Here is a 24,870-nt window from a genome sequence, read left to right as displayed (position 1 = left end):
CGTGCTGGGTGACGCCCACTCATAGGGATCTTCCAATTAGTGCTCACCGATCATGACCTTACCGCCACAGGCCGGATAGTTGACCGGCTATCCGGACCCCCCACAACACTCCTACCTAAAGGTCATGGTATAACGTTTTTAGCCATGCTAAGAAGTCTCCTATGAGTAACTCATTCCCCACCCGAGACAAATGCACTCCATCCCCCAAATACATACTGTCATCATTAATACACCCATGCGAAATAGAATGCAGTGTCTTGGAACGGAACAACCTACTCACTTTGTTATTAAGCTTTCTAACAGAATGATTTAAAGCAGGAACCGAAATAGCCCCCCGCCACACTTTCCGTGGGATCATATGGGACCACGCAATTGTGCACCCTGGAACTCTCCTCGCTAACCAACTTACAGTGGAAAGCATCGCCTCAAGAAGAAGTCGTCTACCAGTGGTGACCAAATCATTACCCCCAAGATGTACTATGACTACAGACGGCGGTGACCTCGTCCGCCCTAGCAAACCCTCAAAAAATGATTGAAACTGGTCAATACAGAGACCGCCTCTTCCGTAGAAGGACAGACTGTACCCGTATTCCCCAGCTACGTGAATCATGTCACCTGCCTTGAATACGTCTGCGGCACGTCTCACGTATGAGTGGCCCACGACCCACACTTCCTTTTTCACAGCCGGTGATGTCTGACCGCTGGCCCGGTGTTGGGTCGACTGCAAAGTCCGCCCCGCCTCGTAGGCTTGCGCAACTGAAAACCAAACAAAAACAAGAAGCGTGAGTACATCGTTACAGCTTCACAACATGTGCAACCGCACATACCTTTTATAACAATTGGAGGACCAACGCCCCACCCGTTTAACTTGTTCCACATTCAGACCCCTGGCTGTAGCTTCTGTAGCAGCCCCTATCCGAAAGGAATGGGTCCCAAACTCGCCCGGGTTCAAGCCCGCAGCGGCAATCGACATCGCAAGCACCCGCTGAAACTGAAACTTTGTCAGTGGGGTGGCGTCAGCGTGTCTCAACAAGGTCCCCCCCCATGATGCCACCCTTCGTGCCAAATAATCTTCTAAACACTTTACCGGGCACATGGAGGACCCGGGAATCCTGCGTATGATTACGCAGTCGCCCATCCCACTTTGATCGGTCTTGGACCTGACAAATGAGACAGTCATTGTCTCCCCTCTGATCTGGACGTGCTCCTGGCACAATCCTCCTGTCACATCCTGCTTGTTCCTCGCCACTAGTTCGCTTACCCGCATAGCCCCATGGAATGCCAGCGTAAAAGCGGCTCGGAATAACACTGTCTCAAACTGAGATGAACACGTAGCAGGGAGTCTGGATAATAACTGGGCCAGCCTATCCAAACCTATCGGGCGCCTATCGTCTACTCTGCGACCCTCAAGGCGTTGCCACCCACGTAGCGCTTTCTGTACAACGAAAGACGCTGTCGGGTCATGGATCCCATGCGCCCTAGCCACAAAGGAAATGGCAGCCCGGTGCCTCTGAGCCGTGGCCACCGATTTCCCGACCAGATGTAAGGACATCAGAAAATTTACCACCCACTCCTCCTGGCCCCAAAGCTCCTCTCTATCAGTCCCCAAAAAGGCTAAATAGGACCGGAACGCCCCTTCATATGCCTTCCTCGTCCTGGGTGCTAAACTCTCTCCCACGAGGTTACGAAGTTCGGGGCACCGAGAGACCAGAGAGCTTCGGGAAAGGGTGCCGGCTCCGGGTCCGCTGTGGGAAGAAAACCCCAGAAAGCCTGCATACGAAAACGAGACAGTGCATCAGCCGCCTGGTTCATTACCCCTGGGACATGTCTTGCTCTGAATAGCACATTCAATTGCATACACAGTAAAACAATTTCCTTGAGTAGTCTCAAAATCCATTTGCATCGTGCTGCCTGGCTATTGATACACTCGACCACGGTCATATTGTCAGACCAGAATACCACAGAGTGATCTTTGAACCCTTCGGGCCAAGTTCTCAGGGCCACTAAAATGGGGAAAAGTTCCAGAAAAGCAATGTTACTTGTCAGTCCACTGTCATGCCACCATGTCGGCCACTTTTGTGCAGACCATCTTGTGCCGAAGATGGCACCAAAACCTATGCTCCCTGCCGAATCTGTCCACAGCCCCAGCTCCTCAGAGGACACGGCCGGTTTGTTCCAGACGACTCGACCATTGAAATCCGCCAGAAATGCCAACCAAATGCGCATGTCCTGGCGGACCTCTGCCGAGAGCCTTGTGCGATGATGGCCCTCCTTCAGGCCGACCATGGCTTGAGCAATCGAACGGGAAAAGGGGCGGGCCATTGGTATAACCCTCAGGGCAAAATTCAACTGGCCAACTAACTGCTGTAATTGATGCAGCTTAACCTTAGGTCCACTTATACACATTTGCAGGGATGTCCTGAACTTTAACACTTTGTCAGCTGGTAAACGAAAACAACCTTCTCCGGAGTCTAACTCGATCCCCAGAAACTCGAGGCAAGTGGAAGGCCCCACAGTCTTACCTGGTGCCAATGGCACGCCAAACTGATTCATCAAGACACAAAATTGCGCCAAAGCCTGCCCACATTCCGGATCCCCGGCTGCCCCCAGGAACAAAAAATCATCAAGGTAATGCATCACATGCTGGAAACCCGTCTTCCTTGTGAAGACCCATTGTAGAAAACTACTGAATTTTTCGAAATAGGCACAAGATATAGAGCACCCCATCGGCATACACCTATCCATGTAATAATGACCCTGAAACATGAAACCTAGGAGACGCTGATCGTCTGGATGTACCGGGAGCAACCGGAACGCTGACTCGATATCAGATTTTGCCATCAGCGCCCCGGGCCCCAGGCAATTCAAAATGGCTACGGCCTCATCGAAGGATGCGTACCGCACCGAACACACTTCCGGGTCTATCGCTTCGTTTACGGAAAGACCACGTGGGGCTGATAAATTATGTATCAGCCGATACTCACCCGGGTCCTTCTTTGGGACCACACCTAATGGGGAACAAACAAAGTTAGGAACCGGTGGTACACTAAACGGACCGGCGACTCGACCCCGAGTAACCTCTTTCCTGATCTTATCCTGTACCACGGTCGTATGCTGAAAGACCGATAGCTGATTTTTACATTTCTCTACACCTTGAAAGTCCCCCACTGGGATGCGGAAACCATAAGAAAACCCGTTCCGCAACACCCCAGCAGAAGTACGATCCGGGTATTCACTGAGCCAGGGAATCATTGCCAAGGTATCAATCGGGGTAGGTAAAGGCGCCCCTCGGACTATGTTAGACCTGTTTGGCGCCTCCTCTACCCCCGTTATCACCCGTTTTGGCTCTGCACGTGGACTCAGGATGTGATGATTGCCCACACCCACTACATTCGTGTCTAAATTTGCACGATCCCTGGGGCCTAGTACATTTACCCCTGTTGAAGTTCCAACAAACCCCCCTTTTTCCTGTATTGCCGGCAGGCCTCGAGTAATTGTCGGTACCCGCACCTGATCGAAAGGGCGTCCCCGCATACTGGCGGGAGGATTCGCCAACGTTACTCCCTACTAATGGCAATTTTAACATACCAGTATCCTCCATTTTGGACCATGACACAGAATCATAACAGTCCCACGTTAAGTTTTTATCATGTTCTTTAGCCTTTCTAAACAGATTATCATAGCAGAACCAATGATTACCCTCGTGTGATACCGAGTACCCCATGATTCGTGACTGATAAATCGGCAATTCGGGTAACAGATCGGGTCTTCGTTTCCCCAAGATCGATGTAAAAACCCCCCACGCTTTGCCCCAATTGCCAATGTTTTCATTTACCTTAAAGGCGGCCATTTTTGCGCGCCAAACACTCGGATGCATGAGATCCTTCTGGCCCTTAACATGCTCCATCTCATAGTGATCAGTAAGCAACGAGAAGATGTTTACGTACTCCCCTGCCCATATCTTCTCTTTAATAGCCAAAGGAACATGCTGACCCAACTTTTCCCTACGAGAGGGTGCTGACTCATCCCTCGCAATCGGCAATGGCCGCTTACCTGAACCGGACGCTGCCTCTGCTACTGAACCCATCCCCTGTGGCTTTTCCACAGCTGCAGCCGGCGTGGACACCTTCTCTGCTTCCCGTGACTCACGCAGTTGCTTCATCAGCACCTGTGCGTCGACAGCCGTGGCGCCCTCGCTACCTTTACCCAACCACGCTGCTAATTGTGCTGCCAGCTCGGGCGGCATATCTTCCCCGGATACGGGGGTGACCACAACGGGAATCGGATTCCCTCCCTCCGGCACGGGAGTGGGTGCCTCGAGCGGGGTGCTGGGACCCGGGATGTCTTCCCCAGCTGCTCCCCTCCTGGGCCTCTTGTTTTTCCCTCCCGGGGCTGCTCCCGCCAAAGGACGTTTCGGTCCCCCTTCCTCGTTTTTATCCATTCGCCTCTTTAATTCGGTCATCTCTTTCATGAGAACGCGCAGCATCTGGTCAGTAGTCATGCGCTTTCCCGCCTTCTTCGGCATTCTCCAACAGAGTATCTGAAAAACAAACAAGAACGATTACAACGCTCAAAATTGGCTCTTCGTTCCGTCTCGAGCTCACGTGCAGCGAGGAGGTGCAGCTTCAGAGCACAGGAACAAGAGGATGTCTTCTGATCTTGCTTCTCCTTTTATCCGTCTTCAGGGCGGGCGTAAACCCGCCCCTGCCTGCCCCAAGGGCGTGGCCAGCCGCGTCAGTGTCTAGGCCAGCCCACTCTAGGGCGGGAAAAGGCGCGCCCCGGCTACGCCGCTTCGGGCATACCAGCCGAGACTCGCCTCCCGCCCAAGATGGCTTCCCGGGGGGATCGTGGTACTCCGCCATACGTTCGGGGGGACCGAGTGGTCGCCCCTTTCCATATTCATTTGTTTTTGTTACACAGGGAGATTTAGTGATTTTCCCAGAATCACAGGATGTTCAGCGGTGCTGCCGAGACTCGAACCCAGTTCCCCAGATTCGAGGACGACCGCCCTAGCCGTTAGGCCAACTCCTCTCCCCATACAATACAAGGAAAGAAAACCTTTTGGTTGCTAGAGTACCTGAAAAAACTTAGCAAATAACTGGTATTGTGCATAACTTTTTAGACCTATATTTTCCCCATGCATCATCAATGTGGCTCTTCACACAGTGTTATAAACAATACACCATGTGTGCAGTCCACACCTCTGGTTTCATAGGATATTGATAGTCCGATTCTCCGGTTTGGAACATAAGCTACATGTCCTTAAATATTTAGATGGGTTGTGCAAGGAAGAGTGCCTCCCTTGCCTTTTGCACTTAGTTTTTTGTTATGCATCAGAATAATAACAAATGGCTAAAAGATGTTGACAAATAGCTGTGATATCCTTCAGTGTTTCTGTATTTATAAATGCTCATGGTAAATTGAGATCCAACCCTTCAAGCAAAATATAAAAAACAGATGTATACAGGGCCGGACTGGAAACCACTACCGTCCCGGCAAAGTGTTCGGCCGGGGGATTGCCCGGTGCCTGCTATGACCAGTCCGGCCCTGGATGTATACGTATCAAAACAGCCTATAAAGGTACATATGGCTACACAGTTCATACATTTAGGTTTTGACAATGTTAAAAGATAAATATATTATACATATGGAATACATTTTGTACTAATATGACTACTCTTTTTCTATTACAGGGAACAGATCTATCCTTACAACAGTATGTGCAATTGTTGGACTGCTGACTATTTTCTTTTTTGGACTTAAGATAATAACTATGGTCTTACACTGTCAACAGAACAGAAAAACATACCCAAAAGGGCAGAATTCATGGTGAACCCTAAATATTATATACTGATTCTCAACCATAAAATTTACTTCTGTAGTGTTTAAAGCAGATTCTTCGTGCTCTTTGTGTCATTATTACACTTTTTGTCTAATTCGTTGCTTGAAGATTAGATGATATCCATTCGGATGGGTTATTTCTTTCTTTGCTTGCAGCAGATCTTTCCAAAGTATACAGTGAAAGTGCTCATCATTGGTACAAGTGCAATCTAATGACTTTTTTCATTAAAGACACTACTCTGAAGTGCATTGTCATGTGCTTAGTGTGCCCTTTTTATATACATTTGGGTTTCATATGCAACGTAAATATAACTGCATAAGGAAAATAAAGATTGTCTTTTTTTTGCTGAAAATAACACATGTAATAGAGGAAATCAGATCTATTTTTGTCATGAAACAGCCCAATACTTTATTAGATCAGTTTTCACGTTAAAGGATTTTTCTAAAAAACCACATGGAGAAAGTTGATTCTTTTAATGGGTGTTCTGAGTAAAATGTATGGATGCAATTAATAATCTGAAATGTACCAAGGCCGCCAGTAAATCTAAATTGCATGATAATTAGCAAACTGATTGGTGGACATATTTTTTGACAGAAAGGATTGTGTCAAGAATCCTCAACAAATGTGCCCCCTTAAGATATAAATCTTCAGAGCAGGTTCAGATTTTGAGGGTATCCGCATCAAAAACACTGTAAATGCCACCAATAGTGGTTATTGTGAAAAACTCTTGTTGTGTATATCTGATGCGGAACTATCCCTCTTGAAACTAGGTTCGGTCCCCTGTTCTACACTAAGTTGTCTGAACCAGTATGATACCATGGTCTCAATCAATGTGCGAAAAATTCACGGGCAGGTAAAATCAGTAGTTCCAAAACAGTACTTTGGATAATGACCAGGACACTCTGAGGAACAGATGAAAATGGTACAGCAGAACTACCTCTGTAAGAATATACACAAATTATGCTTTGCACCAGGAACTCTATTTGTGAATTTAATAAGATAGCAGGGCTTTAGAGTATGAAAAAGCAGAATGGGAAAGGAGCAGCTCAAAGATTTTTTTTTCTCATTTTTATAATTGAACATTAGCAGTTTACCCATTTAAATGACTATTTAAGACACTGAATTGGGGACAGAAATGTCATAAGATTACTGGCTAGAAATGTGCTTGTAGCTCCCTCTAGATCGATATATTCTCAATTACAAAGAAAATGGATACAAGATTATTATGAGATGGTATTTAACTCCTGCTTGGGTCCTCAGAGACAAGCTAGAGGGGGTGCAGTGAACCGAGCACCAGGACACATGTGATGGCCTTATAGTACTGCCAAACTTTTCCGGTGGAAGATCCGCTCCTAGCTTAAAGATATAACAGAAATGTAAATGGTTGTGGACCCCTTAATCTTGCTATTATACAGTGAATGATATTTAGACTATCTCTTACTACATTAACGAGTAGGCGCTTGACCCATATGGTATTAGCTGCAAGTCTCACTAGTGCATACCTCTGGAAACTGAAAGCAAAATCAAGTAACAATGCATGACAAAAAGGCATGACAGCGGGTGCAAAACCACTGATTTGGAAGTGGTGTAGTTATAAGCCAGCCAGAAGGCATGTAGTGGTGGCCATGGTCGTGATATGTACTTGATAGTTTTGGTAATGGTTTTGGTGGTGGAGTTACTTGTTTATTTGAGTGTACTCTTAGTGGTGGAGGTCTTGATGGTTATGCTAATAGTGGTATTCTCAGCGCTGATGACTATGATCTTGGAAGATGTGCTGGTGGTGGATTCGATGAGCTCGGTGCTATTGGTTGTGTTGTTGCTGGTTGTCTTGTTGATGTTTTTTGGGAGCGATCGGTGATAATGGTCTGAGTGATTTTGGTGGTAATGGTGATATAACAATGTTGATCTTTTTGTTGGTGATCCTGTTGTCTTGGTTACAGGCTTGGTAATGGTTTTCATGGAGGTGGTAGCGGATGGTAGTTTTGTCTTGGTACTAGCATTCTTGGAACTGGCCCTGTTAGATTTTTTATTTATTTGGGTGGTAAGGGACTATATGGCGTGATAGGCATCTTAGTGTTTGTGCTCTTTGTAATGTCAGTAATTATGGTGGTAGTGGTGTTTTTTGTGAATGACCTTGGTAGCGTTGTTCTTACTCTTGTCATTGATGGTGTTTCTTAGTGGTGGTCCAGATGTTTCTGGTCGTGATGGTGTTATGGTGGGTTAAACCACAACTAAATTTTGTGTTTATAAGGGTGTTAATCTAGATTGTATATTTCCATTACTTTTTCTTTCTTTGGAAGCTCAGGGAACTCTTCCTCTATTTTTGCCTGTTCATCTTGAAACTACAATAGTGCTTATGTCTTTTATTGTAAACAATCTGTAAAGCATTGCCTAATTTAAAATTTAGATATCTTCAGAAAATGCTGCACCAAGCTGAGTCTCACATAGAAGCATTGATGTGTAAAAGTATTGTGATGTATAAAGATCCATGATTCAGAACAGTATGGTGTTTACCTCAAAGCCCGACAGATGTGACCCAAACATATACTTCAGACAACAAACTGAAAACCTTTTCTAAAACAATAGGAATTGTGTGTCTGACTTATGTGAATTTAAACAGTAGGTGGTTTGGCGGCTGCAGTTACAGTAACTAAATATTGGGAAGTTATCCCCTCATCAAACTTGTGCTGGGCTTCTAGTTTACAGACCCCCGGGACCCCTAGGCTCTTTTTTGAAGAGCTTTACACAGCTGTGGCAGCTCTGTGCCTTAAAACGGACCAGTGTCTGCTGCTGGGGGACTTCAACATACACATGGACTCCGGCACTGATGCTGATACCATCAAGTTATTAGACGTTATCACCCCATTGGGCTTGGTCCCTTTCATCACTACTCCCACACATAATAAAGGACACACCCTGGACCAAGTGTTTTCCACCACCTCCATAGCTGTGTCTCCCCCCAAACCCGTTTTATGGTCGGACCATTATCTTGTTAAGTTCCAGATCCCTTTGGCCAATAAACATCCACCCCGACTTTTAGAATGCTCGCGTCAAACATAGAGAGCCTTCAATCGAGTATCCCCGGATATGTTGGCGCAAGCTCTCTCCTCCCACCCCTGCCAGCTGTCTGGCAGCCTCGAAGTCGATCTAGACCTCCTACAAAGCTGGTTGGCTGAGAGATTTGATGAACTAGCTCCCACAACCACCTCTCGTAAAAACTGTAATCGGGCATCCGCCCCGTGGTTTACAGCTTCTCTTGCGAATATGCAGCGAAGCTGCAAGAAAGCTGAAAGAGTCTGGCGCCGTTACTATGATCCTTCGGACAAGAAGGTATATAGGGAGTCCATCAAGCTCTATCACTGCAGCATCACCTTAGAAAAGAAAGCATATCTTGCTAAAAGAATTGAGGCCGCCGCTGTTGCCAGCAAGGAAATCTTCCTTATTGTTAAGGAATTTACTGCACCTAGCTCTGTTCTGCCCACACACCATCACTCTGAACCCTGGGTGTCTCAACTGGCCAATTTCTTCATTTCTAAAATCAAGACCATTCAAGATTCCTTTCGCCCTACTACTTTAATAACTCCGTCTGAAATAGGTGCTCCTTCCTCTATGTTCCTTCCTGATGACGGTCCTATTCTGGCCAACTTTCCCCCTCTTTCGTTGGCTTCTTCTCTAGATCTGATTTCTAAACTCAAATCTGACTCACCTCTGGATCCTTGTCCTGCAAAGTGCCTGGGAAAAATGGCCCCAGTGATCAATGATATCAACCCGGTGCTCAACTGTTCGCTTAGCACGGGCGTGGTCCCTCAGGCCTGGAAGCATGCCCTGATCCTACCGCTTTTGAAGAAGCCTAATCTAGACCCTTTGCTGCACGCTAACTATAGGCCTATCTCCCTCCTCCCGGCTTTGGCTAAAGTTGTGGAGAAGCACGTCCACGCCTCTCTTTCAAACTTCCTGGAAAAGAATAACATCTTGCATGATACCCAGTCGGGTTTCCGTGCCAATATGAGTACGTAGATGGCATTATTGAAGGTCACCGATGCCATCAGAGAGGTGCTGGACGCAGGAGGCAAGGCCATGTTGGTAATGTTGGACTTGTCGGCAGCCTTCGACACCGTTCCCCACGGTGGTCTTCTCAGATTAAGGGAGATCGGGCTGCGGGGAGCGGTGTTCAATTGGTATAAGTCCTTCCTAGCTGGCCGCCGCCAAACGGTCTGGGCCCCCCCCTTCTCTGCCGAGATGCCGCCATTGGAGGTAAGGGGGCCCCAGGGCTCTGTTTTGAGCCCTACTTTGTTTAACATCTATTTGGCACCGCTGGCAGCTCTGGCGGAGTCTTTCGGCGCCCAGATCGTGTCCTACGCTGACTACACCCAGCTTCTCTTTACCTGTCAGAAGGGTGCAGACTTCGATGGCGGGCAGATCAGAGGCTGTCTGGGGGCTGTCTTCAAGTGGTTTGAACAACATAGTCTTAAATGCAACTCCAATAAATCGGAGCTGCTGTTTTTCGGCTGTTCTTCTGAACCCAGATGGCAATCTTGGTGGCGGCCGGCCATGTTTCCCCCACGGCTGCCTCCCCCAAGGCCAAGAATCTGGGAGTGCAGATCGACGATGGCCTCACGATGAAACCCCAGATCTTGGGCCTCATCGGCAAGTGTTTCGGCATCATTAAGATGCTTAGGAAATTTCTTCCGATGCTTTCTCTCTGCCACCGGAAAGTGACTGTTCAGGCTTTGATAGGTTTGTGCCTGGATTACTCCAACGTGCTCTACCTGGGCCTGCCGGAGGTTCTCCTCTCTCGTCTGCAGGTTGTGCAGAATGCTGCTGCCAGAGCCATTTTTGGCTTTGATTGCAGAACAAGCGCAAAGGCATTAAGAAAAAAAACTTCACTGGCTTCCCATCAAAAAACGCTTGGCCTTTAAGGCTCTCACGCTGACCTTTAAAGCTCTCCATGGCGCAGGAGCAAAATACATCAGAAACCGATTGGCTTTCTAGCTGCCTTCGAGGACTCTGAGGTCAGCTTCTCTGGCCTTGACACATGTTCCATCTGTCAGAAGAGCCCGAATGGGTGGTAGTTCCTTCCGCTATCTTTCTCCTAAGCTTTGGAACTCTTTGCCTGTCACCCTGAGATTGAACACTAATCTTCTGGGTTTCAGGAGGGAGCTAAAGTCCTGGCTCTTTGTCCAATAGTCTTATGTTTGGTCTGTCCGCCCCTTCTGCCCGCTCTCAATTTTTCTTAAAAGCACCGGGATACTCCTCGAAGTAGCTGAGCGCTATATAAAACCAACCTAACATAACATAACATAACAAGTCTCTGGTGCACCCTCTGAGACACTGCTCCTGATTTCCATCATTTTTGACTGACACTGCATCCTTTCTTACTGAGGTGACCAACGGAGCTCCAGTGATTTAGAATGTTTCTCCACAGAAGAGTACTCCACTATGTATGTGTATTGGTAAAGTTTGAAACCAGTCAAAAATGGCAGAGAGAAGGATACAGTTAAAGGCAAAGGCACAATCAATGAGTGACTGGATAGGTAGCTGGCTTCAGAGAGAAAGAGGAGACATGAGAGGTTTCTTTGTTGCAATATAGTGTTCTTTATACGAGTTGTATTTTCAGCACCTTCCTAACTTTAGATAGGATTGGAACAGCCATGATGGGTGCAGGGATGCAATTCCAGATTCTGGGTGCATAGATAATGTCTTTTCATTTTTTTAAACTCTTCTTCATCTCCAGACTGACGGTATCCTAGCTGACGGTGCACCAAGTGCCAATGAAGATTGTGAGCTTGTCACTCAGGAAGGCAGGGGCTGCCAGCTCTGATGGCTTTGTAGATAATGCAGCTGGTTTAGAAGAAGGGCCACCCAGCAAGGGACACCTGTGGAGTTTCAATAGGATGTGGGGTGATCTGATCATATTTCTTTAGACCCGTGATGAGACTAGCTATGGGATGTAGAATGTGCTTACATAGACCAGTTCGGAGTCTGGCAGACCATGAAGAAAGGCATTGCCACAATCCAGATGTAAGACTACAAGGGCTTAAACAGCAGTTCTAAAGCCACTATCTGGGAGGAATTATTTCATTTTCTTTAACAGAAAGAGCTGTTTTCTTGGTGATCGGTTTCTTAATGGTGAGATCAGTGTGCAGGGTGAATCCAACTGACTTGGATGAAAATTGGAGATTGAATACGTCCAGGTTCACGTTGTTGGGCCAGGTTTGGTCTAGTTGCTGCTTGTTGTTTTTGCAAAAAGATTCGTTTTTGATGGGTCTGAGGTTTACGAAGGTGCTGAATAACCAGATCTTTATGAGGTGAAGGCACTATTTCAGGAGTTGAGTACCTAGAGCACAGACTTCAAATCAGAGATGAAGGTCGTTACGATACAGGTGAATTTTGATGTAATTGTGAATAGAATCCCAAGGGTATGAAGATGATAGGAGGCAAAATGGAATCTGGGGGTTCCACAGGTGATCGGGAGCTTTTAGGACCTGGGGGTTGCCATTTGAATGCACTGGAGTCTGATGGATAGGTAGGAAGAGAACCAGTGTGATTCCCAATTGAGACTTTTTGGTGTGGGTGATGGTAGGGTGTCCACTGTAGCAAAGGCGCCTGAAAGGGTCAGTAGTATCAGGAGACAGGGTGCATTTTTAGATTTCGCCTGGCGTCCACTGCGCAGCAGTGTCGGCCAGGCAAAATCTTTTGTTTAGCAGTATGGGGCTTTAACTCGCCTCTCTCTTCCATTGGCTAGCTCCATAAATGGAGGCTAGCCATTGGAAGAGATGGTTGTCAATCACTCTTTACCCCGTCACGACGCGATTCGTGGCGTTTCTGGGTCTTTTTTTAAGTCCCGCCCCTTTTCTCTCCGTCATTCTGAGGTAGGCGTTTACTCATTTCCCCCGATTGCCGCCCGCCGGAAGAAATCGTCCAGAAACCGTCCTCGGGTGCACAACGCGATTTGTGGGCGTTTCTAGTCAGCTGCTGGATCTGACGTCACCTCCCTGGGCGCCGCAGCTTGCAGTGTTAGTGTGAACACCGGGGCAGGGCCACGAACTTGTTGTTTCTTGTTTTTCAGGTTGAGGTGGGCTCGGCATCTTCCCTTACAATAAAGCTTTCCAAATACCGTGATTAAACGAAACGCTCATTAACGAAACCAGTCAGTCAGTTAAAGTCAGGCCAATTGGCTTTGCCAATGCTGGTTTTCCTTTGAACACTCCCTCTTTTCTTCATCCCTTTGCCAATGTTGCTGCCCCGCCTCTCCTTTCTCGCCTCCTCCCTCTCAGATAGTTTCCCCTTCTCCCCCCCTCTCCTGTTCCAGGGGTGGGGCGGCAGCTTTCACTCTTGTTCGGCCCTCACCCCCTCCATGTTCACGTCACGAAACTGGGCTCTGGTGAGAGTGGAGCTGAGCCCCGGGGGCCGGAACGATACTAGCGGAATGTGATCCTGGGAACAAGTGCAGGGTGGAAAGCGGGGCAGCCAAAACTCGGTCTGTGAACAAGTGCAGCAGGGTGGAGTCTACGCCGTCGGCCAGGAAGCGCACTGAGAGCTGGTGGACGGGGAGTAGTGTCGTCTCTGGTCGGGGACAAGCACGGAGCAGGGGTAAATCACAGGACCAGCACTCGGACAAAGAACAGGCAGACCTAAAACCAGGATTCTGAGCAGCCGCAGAGCAAGGAGTGACTCCAGAAGCGAGACAATGCCTTCTGAGCCTCGGGAGCACCGGACACGGCGCGGGCAGTCTGTGGACTGTCCAGCAACAGGTACCGCCTGCAGGAACTGCCCCACCCCTAACAGGAGTGAGGGTGCTGGGGGCCGTTGGGATTGTGCTTTGAAGAATGTTACTGGTGAGTCTGGCGCTTTTCAACTTTATTCACTATCTTTCAGCAGCCTCGCGTGCCTCCTGGGAGCGGGAAGACACTGAAATGAATGGCCAGCGCCAGGGCGACCTCTCTCACACTGTGGCGTAGTAAGGAATGTGGTGGTCTCATTGACTGCTGTTGATGTAGTAAAATGCAGGTTTGTCGGAGTTGAGCGAGCCCCTAGGGCTTTGGGGCTCCGGTGCCACTGCAGCTGCTGCACCTGTGGTAGCCACCCCCCTGTTCTCGCAGCGATAGGGGTAGGCTGCAGTCATAAGAGCTTCTCTTACAATTGCATCAGAGTTCGAGGTGGGCTCTGAGGTAGCGGAGCAGATGTGTTCAGACGGGGTCCTCATCCATGGGCAGCAGCTTGGGTGTGGGCTGGGGGTTGCCGGGTGCTTCTTTAGTAGTCGAGGAGGAGAGGTATCCACCTATGGACAGCAGGTAAAGGGCAGGAGATTCAGGGACCTTCCCTCCTAGTTTTGAGGAAGGGACGTGTTCAGAGGGCAGCAGACATGCATTATGCTTCTCTCAGAGTTTAGTGGAGGAGAAGACGTATACAGGACTTTTCCTGGTGTTATAGGGAAGGAAGAGAAGTGTTCAGAGGACTGCACTTTGGAGAGCCGAATAGATGCAATGGCTTCTCAAAGATAGCACAGGATGCGAGCTTTTTAAGGTTCTTCTCTGATAGACACTGGGAGGAGGAGCACGATTCTTCCCATTAATACGGCAGAGAAAGAGCATTGTTTAGGGATCCTCACTTATGCTGTGTTAGGGATTCGTGGATCTTATCTTATAGAGGTAGCAGACGAGGAGGGGAGTTATCTTGGAGAGCTGTGGGGTGCAGGGGCTTTCGGTCTCCGAAATGGCTGAGGAGAGGCAACGGAGGAGATGGTGAACGAAAAATGCAGGAGGCTTCTCTGTAGAGATTATGGAAGACACAGCAAGAATTCCGTTTTCGCCTCAGTGGAGTCGATACATAGACTTCATTAATTTGTAATGTTTTCTCTGCAGATTTTCTTTTCTGGTAGTTGCCAGGCCGGTTCCCCCAAAAACATTTCCCACGCGGTCACTGTGTTGGGAAGCCCACTTGTGTCCCAGGGTGTGGCAGCTGCGCTGCCTCTCCTGTGTACCTCAGTTCTCTTTTCAACGACACTGTTGACAGGCTGTGGGAATGCTTTACAGAGCCCAATACTTATCCCAGCAGGCAGACATTTACGTTCTAATCCCCCTCAAAAGAATAGGAGCAGAAGGTATTTGATTCTAATCACTGATTGGATAGTCTCAGGACAACTATGTCAAGAACCACCTCCCAGCATCGCCGCTGTACATGGGGATTGGGAGACTTGTATGAAAGATGGAAGGTAGGGTGCCCTCGGTTGAGGTAAGTAATCACATTTTTGGAAAAACAGAGATATTACTGCCTAGAAGAATGCATGACATACCTGCAGGGGCGTCAATAACCCTCCTCCCCTTAGCAGCTTCAGTGGGGGTGGGTGCCACTGGACAGTTCTGATTAACATGAAACATTAAACTAATTGTTTATATCTCCCTTTCCTGCAGTAAGGGAGAAGCGCTAGTCTCCAAACAGGAGCTTGTAAATAAATACCAGTGTAAGTGGATAATATAAATGAAGTATGGGGCGGAAGAAGAAATGAAACAAAGCATGATAGAAATGGGTGTGGATGAGGGAAAGATGAACGTATCGAAAATTGATAGATTGAGAGGTGGATGGTGGCAAGATGGCTGCAGATATGGGTGGATGATGAAAAGATAGAGGGATGGAAAGGTGAAAAGACGGTGAATGGAAGGGTGGAAAGGACATAAACATTACGGAAAGAAAATACTGAATGAAACAGTGACCTCGAAATCCATGAACAAGCCAATTCCTTGTTCCAACTCGACACTCCCCAATGGCAACTTAAGGCGGGTTATGGATCAGTTGTCAAAGCAACAACAAAAACCGCTTCAGCGACCATCAGGACCTGAAGAACGGGCCTTTTCCTCCACGTGTGTGTGATAGGCTAATATGGACTCAAGTATTTGGCTTTATCTTTTTTCTGATCCAGTCCCATTTTTTGTTTCCTATGAGGATTAGGCGAGTTGGGCACCAGGTCTCTTCCTCACACAGGGGGGCATGGATGGGAATAGTCCGAAAAATGAAAATTGCACCCTCATTGAACAATCGCAAATGTCATTAAGTGAATGAGCGCCATGAGCAAGCCCAGTAGTCATTCCCTTGAAGGAATTCTGATACGTCCTTACTGTCCTCCGTTCCTTTTCAGTATTTTCTTTCTGTAATCTATGTCCTTTCCACCCTTCCACTGTGTGTGTGGCTGTGTGTGTGTGTGGCTCTGTGTGTATGTGGCTCTGTGTGTGTGTGTCTGTGTGTGGCTCTGTGTGTGTGTGTGTGTGTGTGTGTGTGTGTGTGGCTCTGTGTGTGTGTTGCTCTGTGTGTGGCTGTGTGTGTGGCTCTGTGTGTGTGTGCCTCTGTGTGTGTGTGTGGCTCTGTGTGTGTGGCTCTGTGTGTGTGTGTGTGTGTGTGTGTGTGTGTGTGTGTGTGTGTGTGTGGTTCTGTGTGTGTGTGGCTCTGTGTGTGTGTGGCTCTGTGTGTGTGGCTCTGTGTGTGTGTGTGGCTCTGTGTGTGTGGCTCTGTGTGTGTGTGTGGCTGTGTGTGTGGCTCTCTGTGTGTGGCTCTGTGTGTGTGTGTGGCTCTGTGTGTGTGTGTGGTTCTGTGTGTGGGGGGGAGGGGGACTCTGTGTTTATGTGTGGGGCTCTATGTGTGGGGGGGTCTGTGTGTGTGTGGCTCTGTGTGTGTGGCTCTGTGTGTGTGTGTTGCTGTGTGTGTGTTGCTCTGTGTGTGGGCTCTTTGTGTGTGGCTCTGTGTGTGTGTGGGGCTCTGTGCATTGCTCTGTGTGTGTGGGGGGCTCTTTGTGTGTGGCTCTGTGTGTGTGTGGGGGGGTGGCTCTGTGTGTGTGGGGGGGGGGGGGCTTTGTGTGTGGGGGGCTCTGTGTGTGTGTGTGTGTGTGTGTGTGGGGGGGGGGCTCTTTGTGTGTGTGTGTGGCATTTGCGAGAGATTAAGCTATTGGCATTGTAAATGACAATGCCATTTATTTATCTGTTTTTTAAAACCAACACATAAATAAAAATGTTTTAATTTAAAATGCCAATAGCTCTAACTTTTGCAAAGGCGAGACCGTTGCATTGTGAATGCTTGTTATTTGTGGTTAGGAGGATGTAGTCTGCGATTTGTAAGGTAGCTGTGCAGAAAACGTCTGTCATTGATGTGGTTTTGGAACTGTGCCCAAACTGCTAGAGATGAGTATTCTCTCATAGTATACCAACTTTGTAATAAGGGAGAATACTGTCCTCCTTCCCAGGCCATAACATCACATCATTACCGGCTGGCGGGATCTTAGCACACTTCCTCGCACATGAACGGTGCTGCAGCTGTGCAGCCCACTTAATTCTTCCCTCCCCGCTCACCCTCCCCGAGTTCCTTGTGCCCTGGCCATGGTGGCTCTGGTTGTCAGGTCATTAGAAATCAGCATAGGGGCCTGCAAGAGAAGCTTGAAGAAAAGAAAAGCCAATGTTTGCAACCTAATATCATCCATGCAACACTTCAAGGAGTTTAATTCTCAGCAACAGCCAGTGATTAGCTGAGGCCGGTCTAAAGTGAACTGGCATTTCCTGAGATTGCTATAGGATGTCTTTTATTACCTTGAATGTTTAGACATTGCTAACACTATAGGATGTCTTATTGCCATGGAGCCGAATCCAACATTTGTTAGTGGAACCATCCACGTTGCACAGTAACTGCCCCTTGCCGAATGGATATGCAACCTCCAAACAAGACTATACCAACATTTGCTTTCAAAACATTACTAAAATGTTGACAGCACTTAACCCACATGAGTATTTATTAAAACACATCTTTCTCCTAGCACCTTCATAAAGGCTGTGCTTGTAGAACTGAGCACTTGTCTGCAAAATAGTCAAATTGTTATCTGCTGGACTGAAATCACTTACATGTAGGCCAGCACAATTTTACCAACCGATTGAACTTTTAAATACATTAGAAAAACTGCTGCACTCTCTAATTATCCCAATTACTGGGCATTACATGTGTAAGTATCTCGGGGGCTGGTTGACAAGGCACCACTTCCTACAATTTTTGATTATACCTGAGAGTAGTTCAACTTTTACTCAAATAATCTTTCATCACAAAAGTTATCCAGGGCCTACACAATTTAGGGTCAGATTTTAAAAAGTACTGTAGATGGCTCTAAAAATAAATAAACAAACAAAAAAACAAAACCGATACTACTGATGTCATTGAAATGCTAAGGCTTTGACTTTCACGGAAGATGAGGCAATTGGGTTTGTGCAGGTTGGAAAGCCAGTGTTGCAATTATACAAGAATTAACCTTGGATTAAGTGACCCGCAAAGTCTGCTTTAATCTAGAGTGCTAGGGCACAATTCAGTAATCTCTTTTTTCAGTTTTTCGGAATTCTGGGAGGATTTCAGTTTCTCTGCAGTGTGGCCTGACACCCAGGTTTTGTGCTGTCACACAGTGGCGCATGCAAGCCAGTTGTCAGGTTGGCCTTCAGGGGTGGGAGTACTCTGGTTTTTAGGGGTGGAAGTTCCAGTTGATCACAACTGGAGAATGCATCTGGCAGAGGGGATGCCACCTACAGGTATGCAAGAGATACACAGAAGTTGGTCTTTATAAATTCCTCCTAGTCAGTATCACAAAGTATGGTCTGGGTGTTAACAGGATGGGTCACCTCTGACTTGATAGGGAGGCAGAGCTGTCACCTACCACACTTGTACTTCAAAGGCACTGGCTCAGCTTACACACAAAAGACTTTCACTAGCCTGTTGTACCCATAGACAGACTTGCTCCAGGGAAGATAGGCAGGAAATTCCACACATCTCTGAAGGAGGAAACTCCTGAAACTTCTCTCACTTCAAAAAAGGCATGAGGTATTAAATACTGGAACCTCAAACCCAACTCTTCAGATCACCTCTGGACCTGTGAACTCTGCCAGGAAGAAGGACTGCCCAACTAGAAGTCGGTCCTGCTGCCCAAGTCCTGCTTTACTTACTAAGACCTGCAGTTGCTGCTCCAGGAATACTCTGCAGCTGTGAGCTTCCCTACTGAGTCCAGCCTGCCTTTGTGGACTCAGGACTCCAGGAAATCTCCACGGGTCAGTGTGCTGGTCCCCCGCTCAAGTCACAGGGGCATAACAGACTTCTCTGACATGGACGCAACCATGCGCATCTCAAAGTAGCTCGACACCAATGCCGGCCCAGTGTGACTCAACTCATCGCCTGCACCGATGCCATGCAATGCAAGTCCTCACAAGCCCTGGTGGCTCCTTCACAGCTCACCACCGACAATGGCCAGCCTGACACATCTCATCCCCTGCGCTGACGCATTACAGCGCAAGACTTTGCATCCCCAACTGCTCCCTCGATAACACAGGACCCCAGCATTGCAAGCTTCCACTGACTGCTCATCAGCTCTGCAGCTGTACACCGCAGCTTGATGCCAGACCTATTATTGCAGCTAATCATCGACAACTCATCAACGCTGGCCCACGCAGCTCGAAGCAAGAATTTTACATCTCAACACCCAGGCCTCAAGGGGCTTTGCCAGCAGACTGAACTCGGGCCTCGCTCCATTGTGGTAGGCCTGAAATTGTGACTTGGGCTTACCATGACTAGATAATTGCGGTTGCCGATTTTTGCTTCTTATCTCTTGAATTCTACAAAACATTTGAAATTTCGTTTCTCTAGTTATACTAATAGGATTTTCATCATTTTGTTGTCAAATACTTCATTAAAGTCTACTAAATTGGTATGGGATTTTTCTGGTGTGGTGTTTTCACTATATTACTGTTTGTATTCTGCGTAAATACTTTACACATTCCCCCTAATTTATGCGCAACTACTTTTGTGCCAAGCTACCAGAGGGTTAAGCACATGTCAATTTAGTGACTTTAGTGGCTCACCTTGACAGAGCTTGTGGCTGCTGTTTGGGAAGGGCTCACACCCTCCATTAACAATCCAATTTCTCACATTGGTGGCAGAGGTCGGCTACAGTACTTTTGTTTTTGCAGTGCCATACAGTGATCAGTGTAAAACTAAAATCCCACATAAATAATTTGACACCAGAGTTGACCGCTTTTTAAATTCTAACTAGTTTCTGATTGGTGTTTTCCCACCTCCATTTTGTCTACAATGGAGAAGGAGCTGCTTTACTTTGAAAACATCAGCATGGCTGTGCCGCAGAGGCTCCACAAGAAGAGGGGCTGAATGCAGCCAAGAGGGCCACAAAGCTGGACCTTCAAATAGTCCTCCATGCCTATGAAGAGGTCAAAGGGATGCATTCCAACACAGATTACCAGAGGATGAAAATCCTAAGGAGGAGGGAGTGAATTCAGAGGTGAAAGAGGGTCTGCCAGCAGGCCCGGAGTTGGAGCTCCCAGAGAAGGGGGGACACTTACCTACTGAAACGAAGCCTATTTATAGTGCAGAGAGCAGTGTGTCTTCCATTGCATGTCCCTAGAGGAGCTGGTGGACAGAAAGGACACTGGTAAGTTTCTCTCTAAATGCTACGAATGTGATCTGTGTGGGCCCATCAAGGGAGATTCCAAGTACCCCAAGAGCGCAAAGCCCCCACTGGTGGGCATGCCCAAGGGTTGGCCAGTGTAGCACTTGGGGGGGCGGGGGGGGGAGCTGAGGTTACCCTAGTGTCCCTTGTTGAAAAGATGGTGCCCAAAGCCCACATGTCTTCCAATACTTACAAGTATAAGCAGAGGGTCACCATCAATGGGTACAGGCTGGAGGTTTTGAGGAACACAGGGCCAGGATGACTACAGTAAGGTGTCATTGGGTGTCCTCGGAGCAGGTGATATCAAATACATTCCACCAGGTTGCAGTAGCAGACACCAGTGAGAGTCACTACCCAGTGGCTCTGGTTCCCTATGAGTGGGGACAGGGGTGGGAGGGTCTTGGGTGCTCTTAAGGTAACTGAGAACCCTTCCATGCCTGTGGAGTGTTTGCTAGGAAATGATCTAGAGCACACTACCTGGAAGGAAATGGAGTTCTGGTTACACCTGGAATTTCTGGGGTTACCTAAATGGGTTTTTATGACTACACAGTTCATGGCTACCCAGGAGGGGAGTTGAGGCAGACTGGCAAATGCAGCTGCTAGGAAAAGGAAGGGTAGGGGCATGGGAAACCAGCCCCTGAACCTCCTGCGGTACAGGTGGATGAGGCGCCAGTGAAGACACCCTGGAGCCTACTGAGCAGGAATATTGTGTCCCTAGGAGACCTATCTGAACTTGGGGGACGGCAAGCTGAGGGTGGACCCTCCATGGAGGAGTTCTGGAAAGCAAAGGAAGAGTGCCCTACCCTAGACAGCAGGTTGAAGCCCAGGCAGCTGATGACTCCTCCAGAGAGGTAATTTACAGGGAGAATGACTACCTTTACAGTAAGCCTGAGGCACATATAAATGAGGCAAAACACGTGTTGGTGGTCTCCCGCAATACTACAAGAGCTTCCTACTGGGCCTGGCTCATGAGGTACCCCTGGTAGGACATCTGGAACCTTTACAAGGCTTGTTACCCACTTTTATTGACCACGGAAGAAGACATCCTTAGATACATTCTGCAGGACATGTCCCACCTGCCAGGGTAGTGAGAAAACCAGAAAAAAACAAAAGGCTCCCCTGAATCTCTTATTTGTTGTTGGCACCCCCATTGAAACGGTAGGAATCAACATTGTTGGACCTTTTGACCCCAAAACTGCCCTGGGCGCTACAGGCTTATCCTGGTTTTGGTGAACCATGCCACTAAGCACTCTGACTGCACCTGCAGTGGCTGGGGCCCTGATGGCCATTTCACCCAAGTGAGTTTCCCCAAGGAAGTAGTGTCTGACAGGGACACCAACTTCATGTCAGCCTACATTAAGGATGTAAGAAATTGGGTTACTGGTTGAGGGAGATGAAGCCCTACTCAAGCAGTAACCTTGTGAGGGTGAAGTCACAAGAAAAACTCCAAATTAACCTCTGCTCAACCCTCTGGTAGCTTGGAACAGAGCTGTCAGACTTAACTTAAAAGCAATGCGTAAAGTATTTGTACAACCCTTCAAACAGTAATAACATGAAAACACAACACAAGAAGAATCCCACACCGAATTAGAAAAATACATTTTAATAAATAAATCAAGACCAAAATAAGAACATCTGACCAGTAGAATTGAAGAAGTACAAGTTTGAAGGTTTCATTGACTATAGCACCAAAAACCACAAAGCGCCAACTGTGGCCATCTTTTTGTGCTGGAGCAAGACAAAGTCACAAATACAAGCCGATCGTGGTGGAGCATGGAACAGCTAAATAGACCACGTTAGGCCCGCCAAACAAGAGTATCTTAAATCCTGGTTTGGAAGCGTTGTGCATTACAGCCTCGAGGAAGTATCTAGCAGTCAAGGTGATGCAAGGTCCTGGTCGGAGATGTGTCGTAGTGGTTGCCAAAAAAGAGGGTTGCGACAACAGAAAATATCTTCTCCAACGAGAAAATTGCTGGATAAAAACACTGGACTGCATAAAACTGCATGGAATGAATGAACACATAGAATTCGCTTGTTATTTATGAACAATAAGTATATAGAGCCCGTACGTTTCGATGACTTTGATTTTTTTATATCACCATCTATTAGTCCACATAGAACGGACAATGCAACCCATCATTAACCTATTATTAATTAGTTCCCATTATTAATTCTTTTCTATCAGTGTCCAATAAGCACCAGAATTTCCACTATGCTATTATTGATTAACCCAGTCATTAATGTCACCTACATTAATGCTCCTATTTAAGTTCAGCACTAGGCAGTATTTTTGTGCCGTCATTTACTGACACATTGCTATAAACATACATTCACAGGACTGAATGAGCTTCACTACATGCTCACATTTGTAGTTACACCAACAGATCAACACTTAAAGATGGCAGCCAATAGCATAGACCCGGCTAGCCCTTTGTTGATCACTTAAGCACTTGGTTAAAACACCGGAACACAGATGCGGACACAACACCATGCCGAATTAAGAAAGGAAACGATAACTGGAATGTAAGTCTCTTTTTATTTCACAGCACACAACTCGTCCATTTGTTTTACTTTACCGCCGAGTACCCGTATGCACATGTAGTTTCCTAACCACTAATGATTGCCGGTTAACGTTTTGCATGCATTAATGCACACAACCACTGTTTGAGTAAGCTTATATCACAAGCTGGATGTCGCATCAACACAAGCATAGTGAATATGTTTTAATCCACCACTGAGCACCCAAACGCACACATGCTATCCTAACATGAAAGCATGATGGTTAAGTTCTTGCTCTTAGGAATGCCAGCGTGTACGTTTGTATTTCTTGTGACAGACTGCACCCTAGACAGATAGATCAAAATACTGTCTCTCACTAAAACACAATGAGCACAACCACTATTCTTTAGAAAGTATGTTTTTTTTACCGGCACATGACCATTTTGAACAGAAAGCGAATATTTTGGCACCATTAATCCACAGCTCGTTCTTTGAAATAGCATTAACTCGGTCATCACTTCAGTAATTTTCTAGATACTGCGGGCATTTAACTTTACAAGCACCACCATGTAATAGTGATTAGTGGTACTGCATGCAACCGCATGCATTACTGTTATATTATAACATATATAGTTTTAATCCCTCATGATATTATATGTTTGTTGCAGTTATTATGATTTACGGTTCACTCCTCAAATTGTATCAAGTGAAACCAGAAGAATCACTTTAAAATATTATTTAAAACAAGGATTGAACATTTTTTTTTGGATTACCTTTATTTACAACCTGAAGATCCTGTTACTAGGATGAGAGTTGTGCCCAGGGGGACTCACCCTTCGCAGGATGTGCAGCAATCACAGTTTTATTTAAAGACTGTCCACACTCCTCCCCTTCGCTTAGCCTCTTTGCCTGCCACTTACCTGTTTACCGGCTTCCAGGAATATGACTTGCCAGCTCCCTTTTTACTCCCACTTCACCGCAAATAGTGTCCCACATTAGTCTCGCATCTGGATGGAAAAAAACTAGAAGAAAAAGAGACACATTAACAGACGTGGTTTTGCTACGCACTTAGCTCAGTCGCTAAATTGTGCTGCGAAAAAAGGTAACCAGTGTTTTGTTCAACGTGTACAAACTGTTGGCAGGGCTCTGCCAGAGAGGACTTGGGACTAGCTAACCCCATCCAAATTTGCTTGTGGGTTTGATGCTGAAATCATAATCACTACAATGTTGAAACTTTGATGAAGGGACCTCTATGGATTATTTGAAAAAACAAATGACAACAAAACTAAAGGTTGGTTGAGATTTGAAAGGTTTTCGTGAGGTGACAAATTAAGAAATATAGTTAATACTATACTAAAGCCTAATTATTTGTTTGTTTATAGGTACCATATCTGCTGGTACCATTCATCAGTCTGGTGTGAATGCCTGCTGCAGTGTTGCTTTTGAGTAGACGAGTGTCAGACCTCCAGACCATGTGCTGCCAATAATTGACACATCGTTGGTGGAAGGCTCTTATCGGAACGAGAAAAGATGGCCAAGAAATAATCACTGGACCGAGTACAATAAGAAATGGAATTCCAAGATGGCCGCAGCCCTCCCATCCCAGGCGACGGTCTAGTTTATTTTCCCACAGGTGATTCTGAGGTGCGAGTTGCAGCGCTCGCGCTGATACCAACGCACACTTCACTGAAGTCTTTGAGGTGCTCGGACGCATCCTGCGAACTCTGTAGTTTAGGGAAATTCATAGAGTTAATTCGCCGGGTCCTTCGCCCGGTTATCCGTTCGAGGCAACCGTCTGGAGCAGTGAGTTTATTTTCGTTCCATGTTTCTCAGTGGCACCGTGTCGAGTAAAAGAAAAGGAGGTTTACGTCTCTGAGGAGAGTTACAGAGACCTACTCTCCACTCACCGGCAATAACGAGCAGCAGTAGCAGGTCGGCGTCATTCTTCTCGCCCAATCATTCAGCTGAAGAGAGAAAACCGAAGGAGAAAGAAGACAGAGCTAAGTCAATGAGAAAAAAACAATGTGTTATGTTTAAGGGCTGTTAAACGATAAACGCA

The 24,870-nt window shown here is 47.0% G+C and overlaps 1 protein-coding gene across 3 annotated transcripts in view; it reads left to right on the top strand.

Annotated features, from left to right (window-relative positions):
- Positions 1–6,163, top strand: part of LOC147750815 (uncharacterized) — a 702,597-nt gene extending 696,434 nt beyond the window's left edge. For all 3 annotated transcript variants that reach the window (XM_086937011.1, XM_086937002.1, XM_086937022.1), the window contains one exon: positions 5,694–6,163. In XM_086937011.1, the coding sequence (XP_086793137.1) occupies positions 5,694–5,833 (140 nt within the window). In that variant the 3' untranslated portion in view covers positions 5,834–6,163. The remainder of the gene's footprint in view (positions 1–5,693) is intronic.
- The last annotated feature ends 18,707 nt before the right edge of the window (positions 6,164–24,870 follow it).

This window comes from Lissotriton vulgaris, chromosome 1_1, assembly GCF_964263255.1.
Source record: "Lissotriton vulgaris chromosome 1_1, aLisVul1.2, whole genome shotgun sequence".
Taxonomy (NCBI): Eukaryota; Metazoa; Chordata; class Amphibia; order Caudata; family Salamandridae; genus Lissotriton; species Lissotriton vulgaris.
Note: the sequence above shows the minus strand (reverse complement) of the source record. Positions and strands in the feature narration are given on the sequence as shown.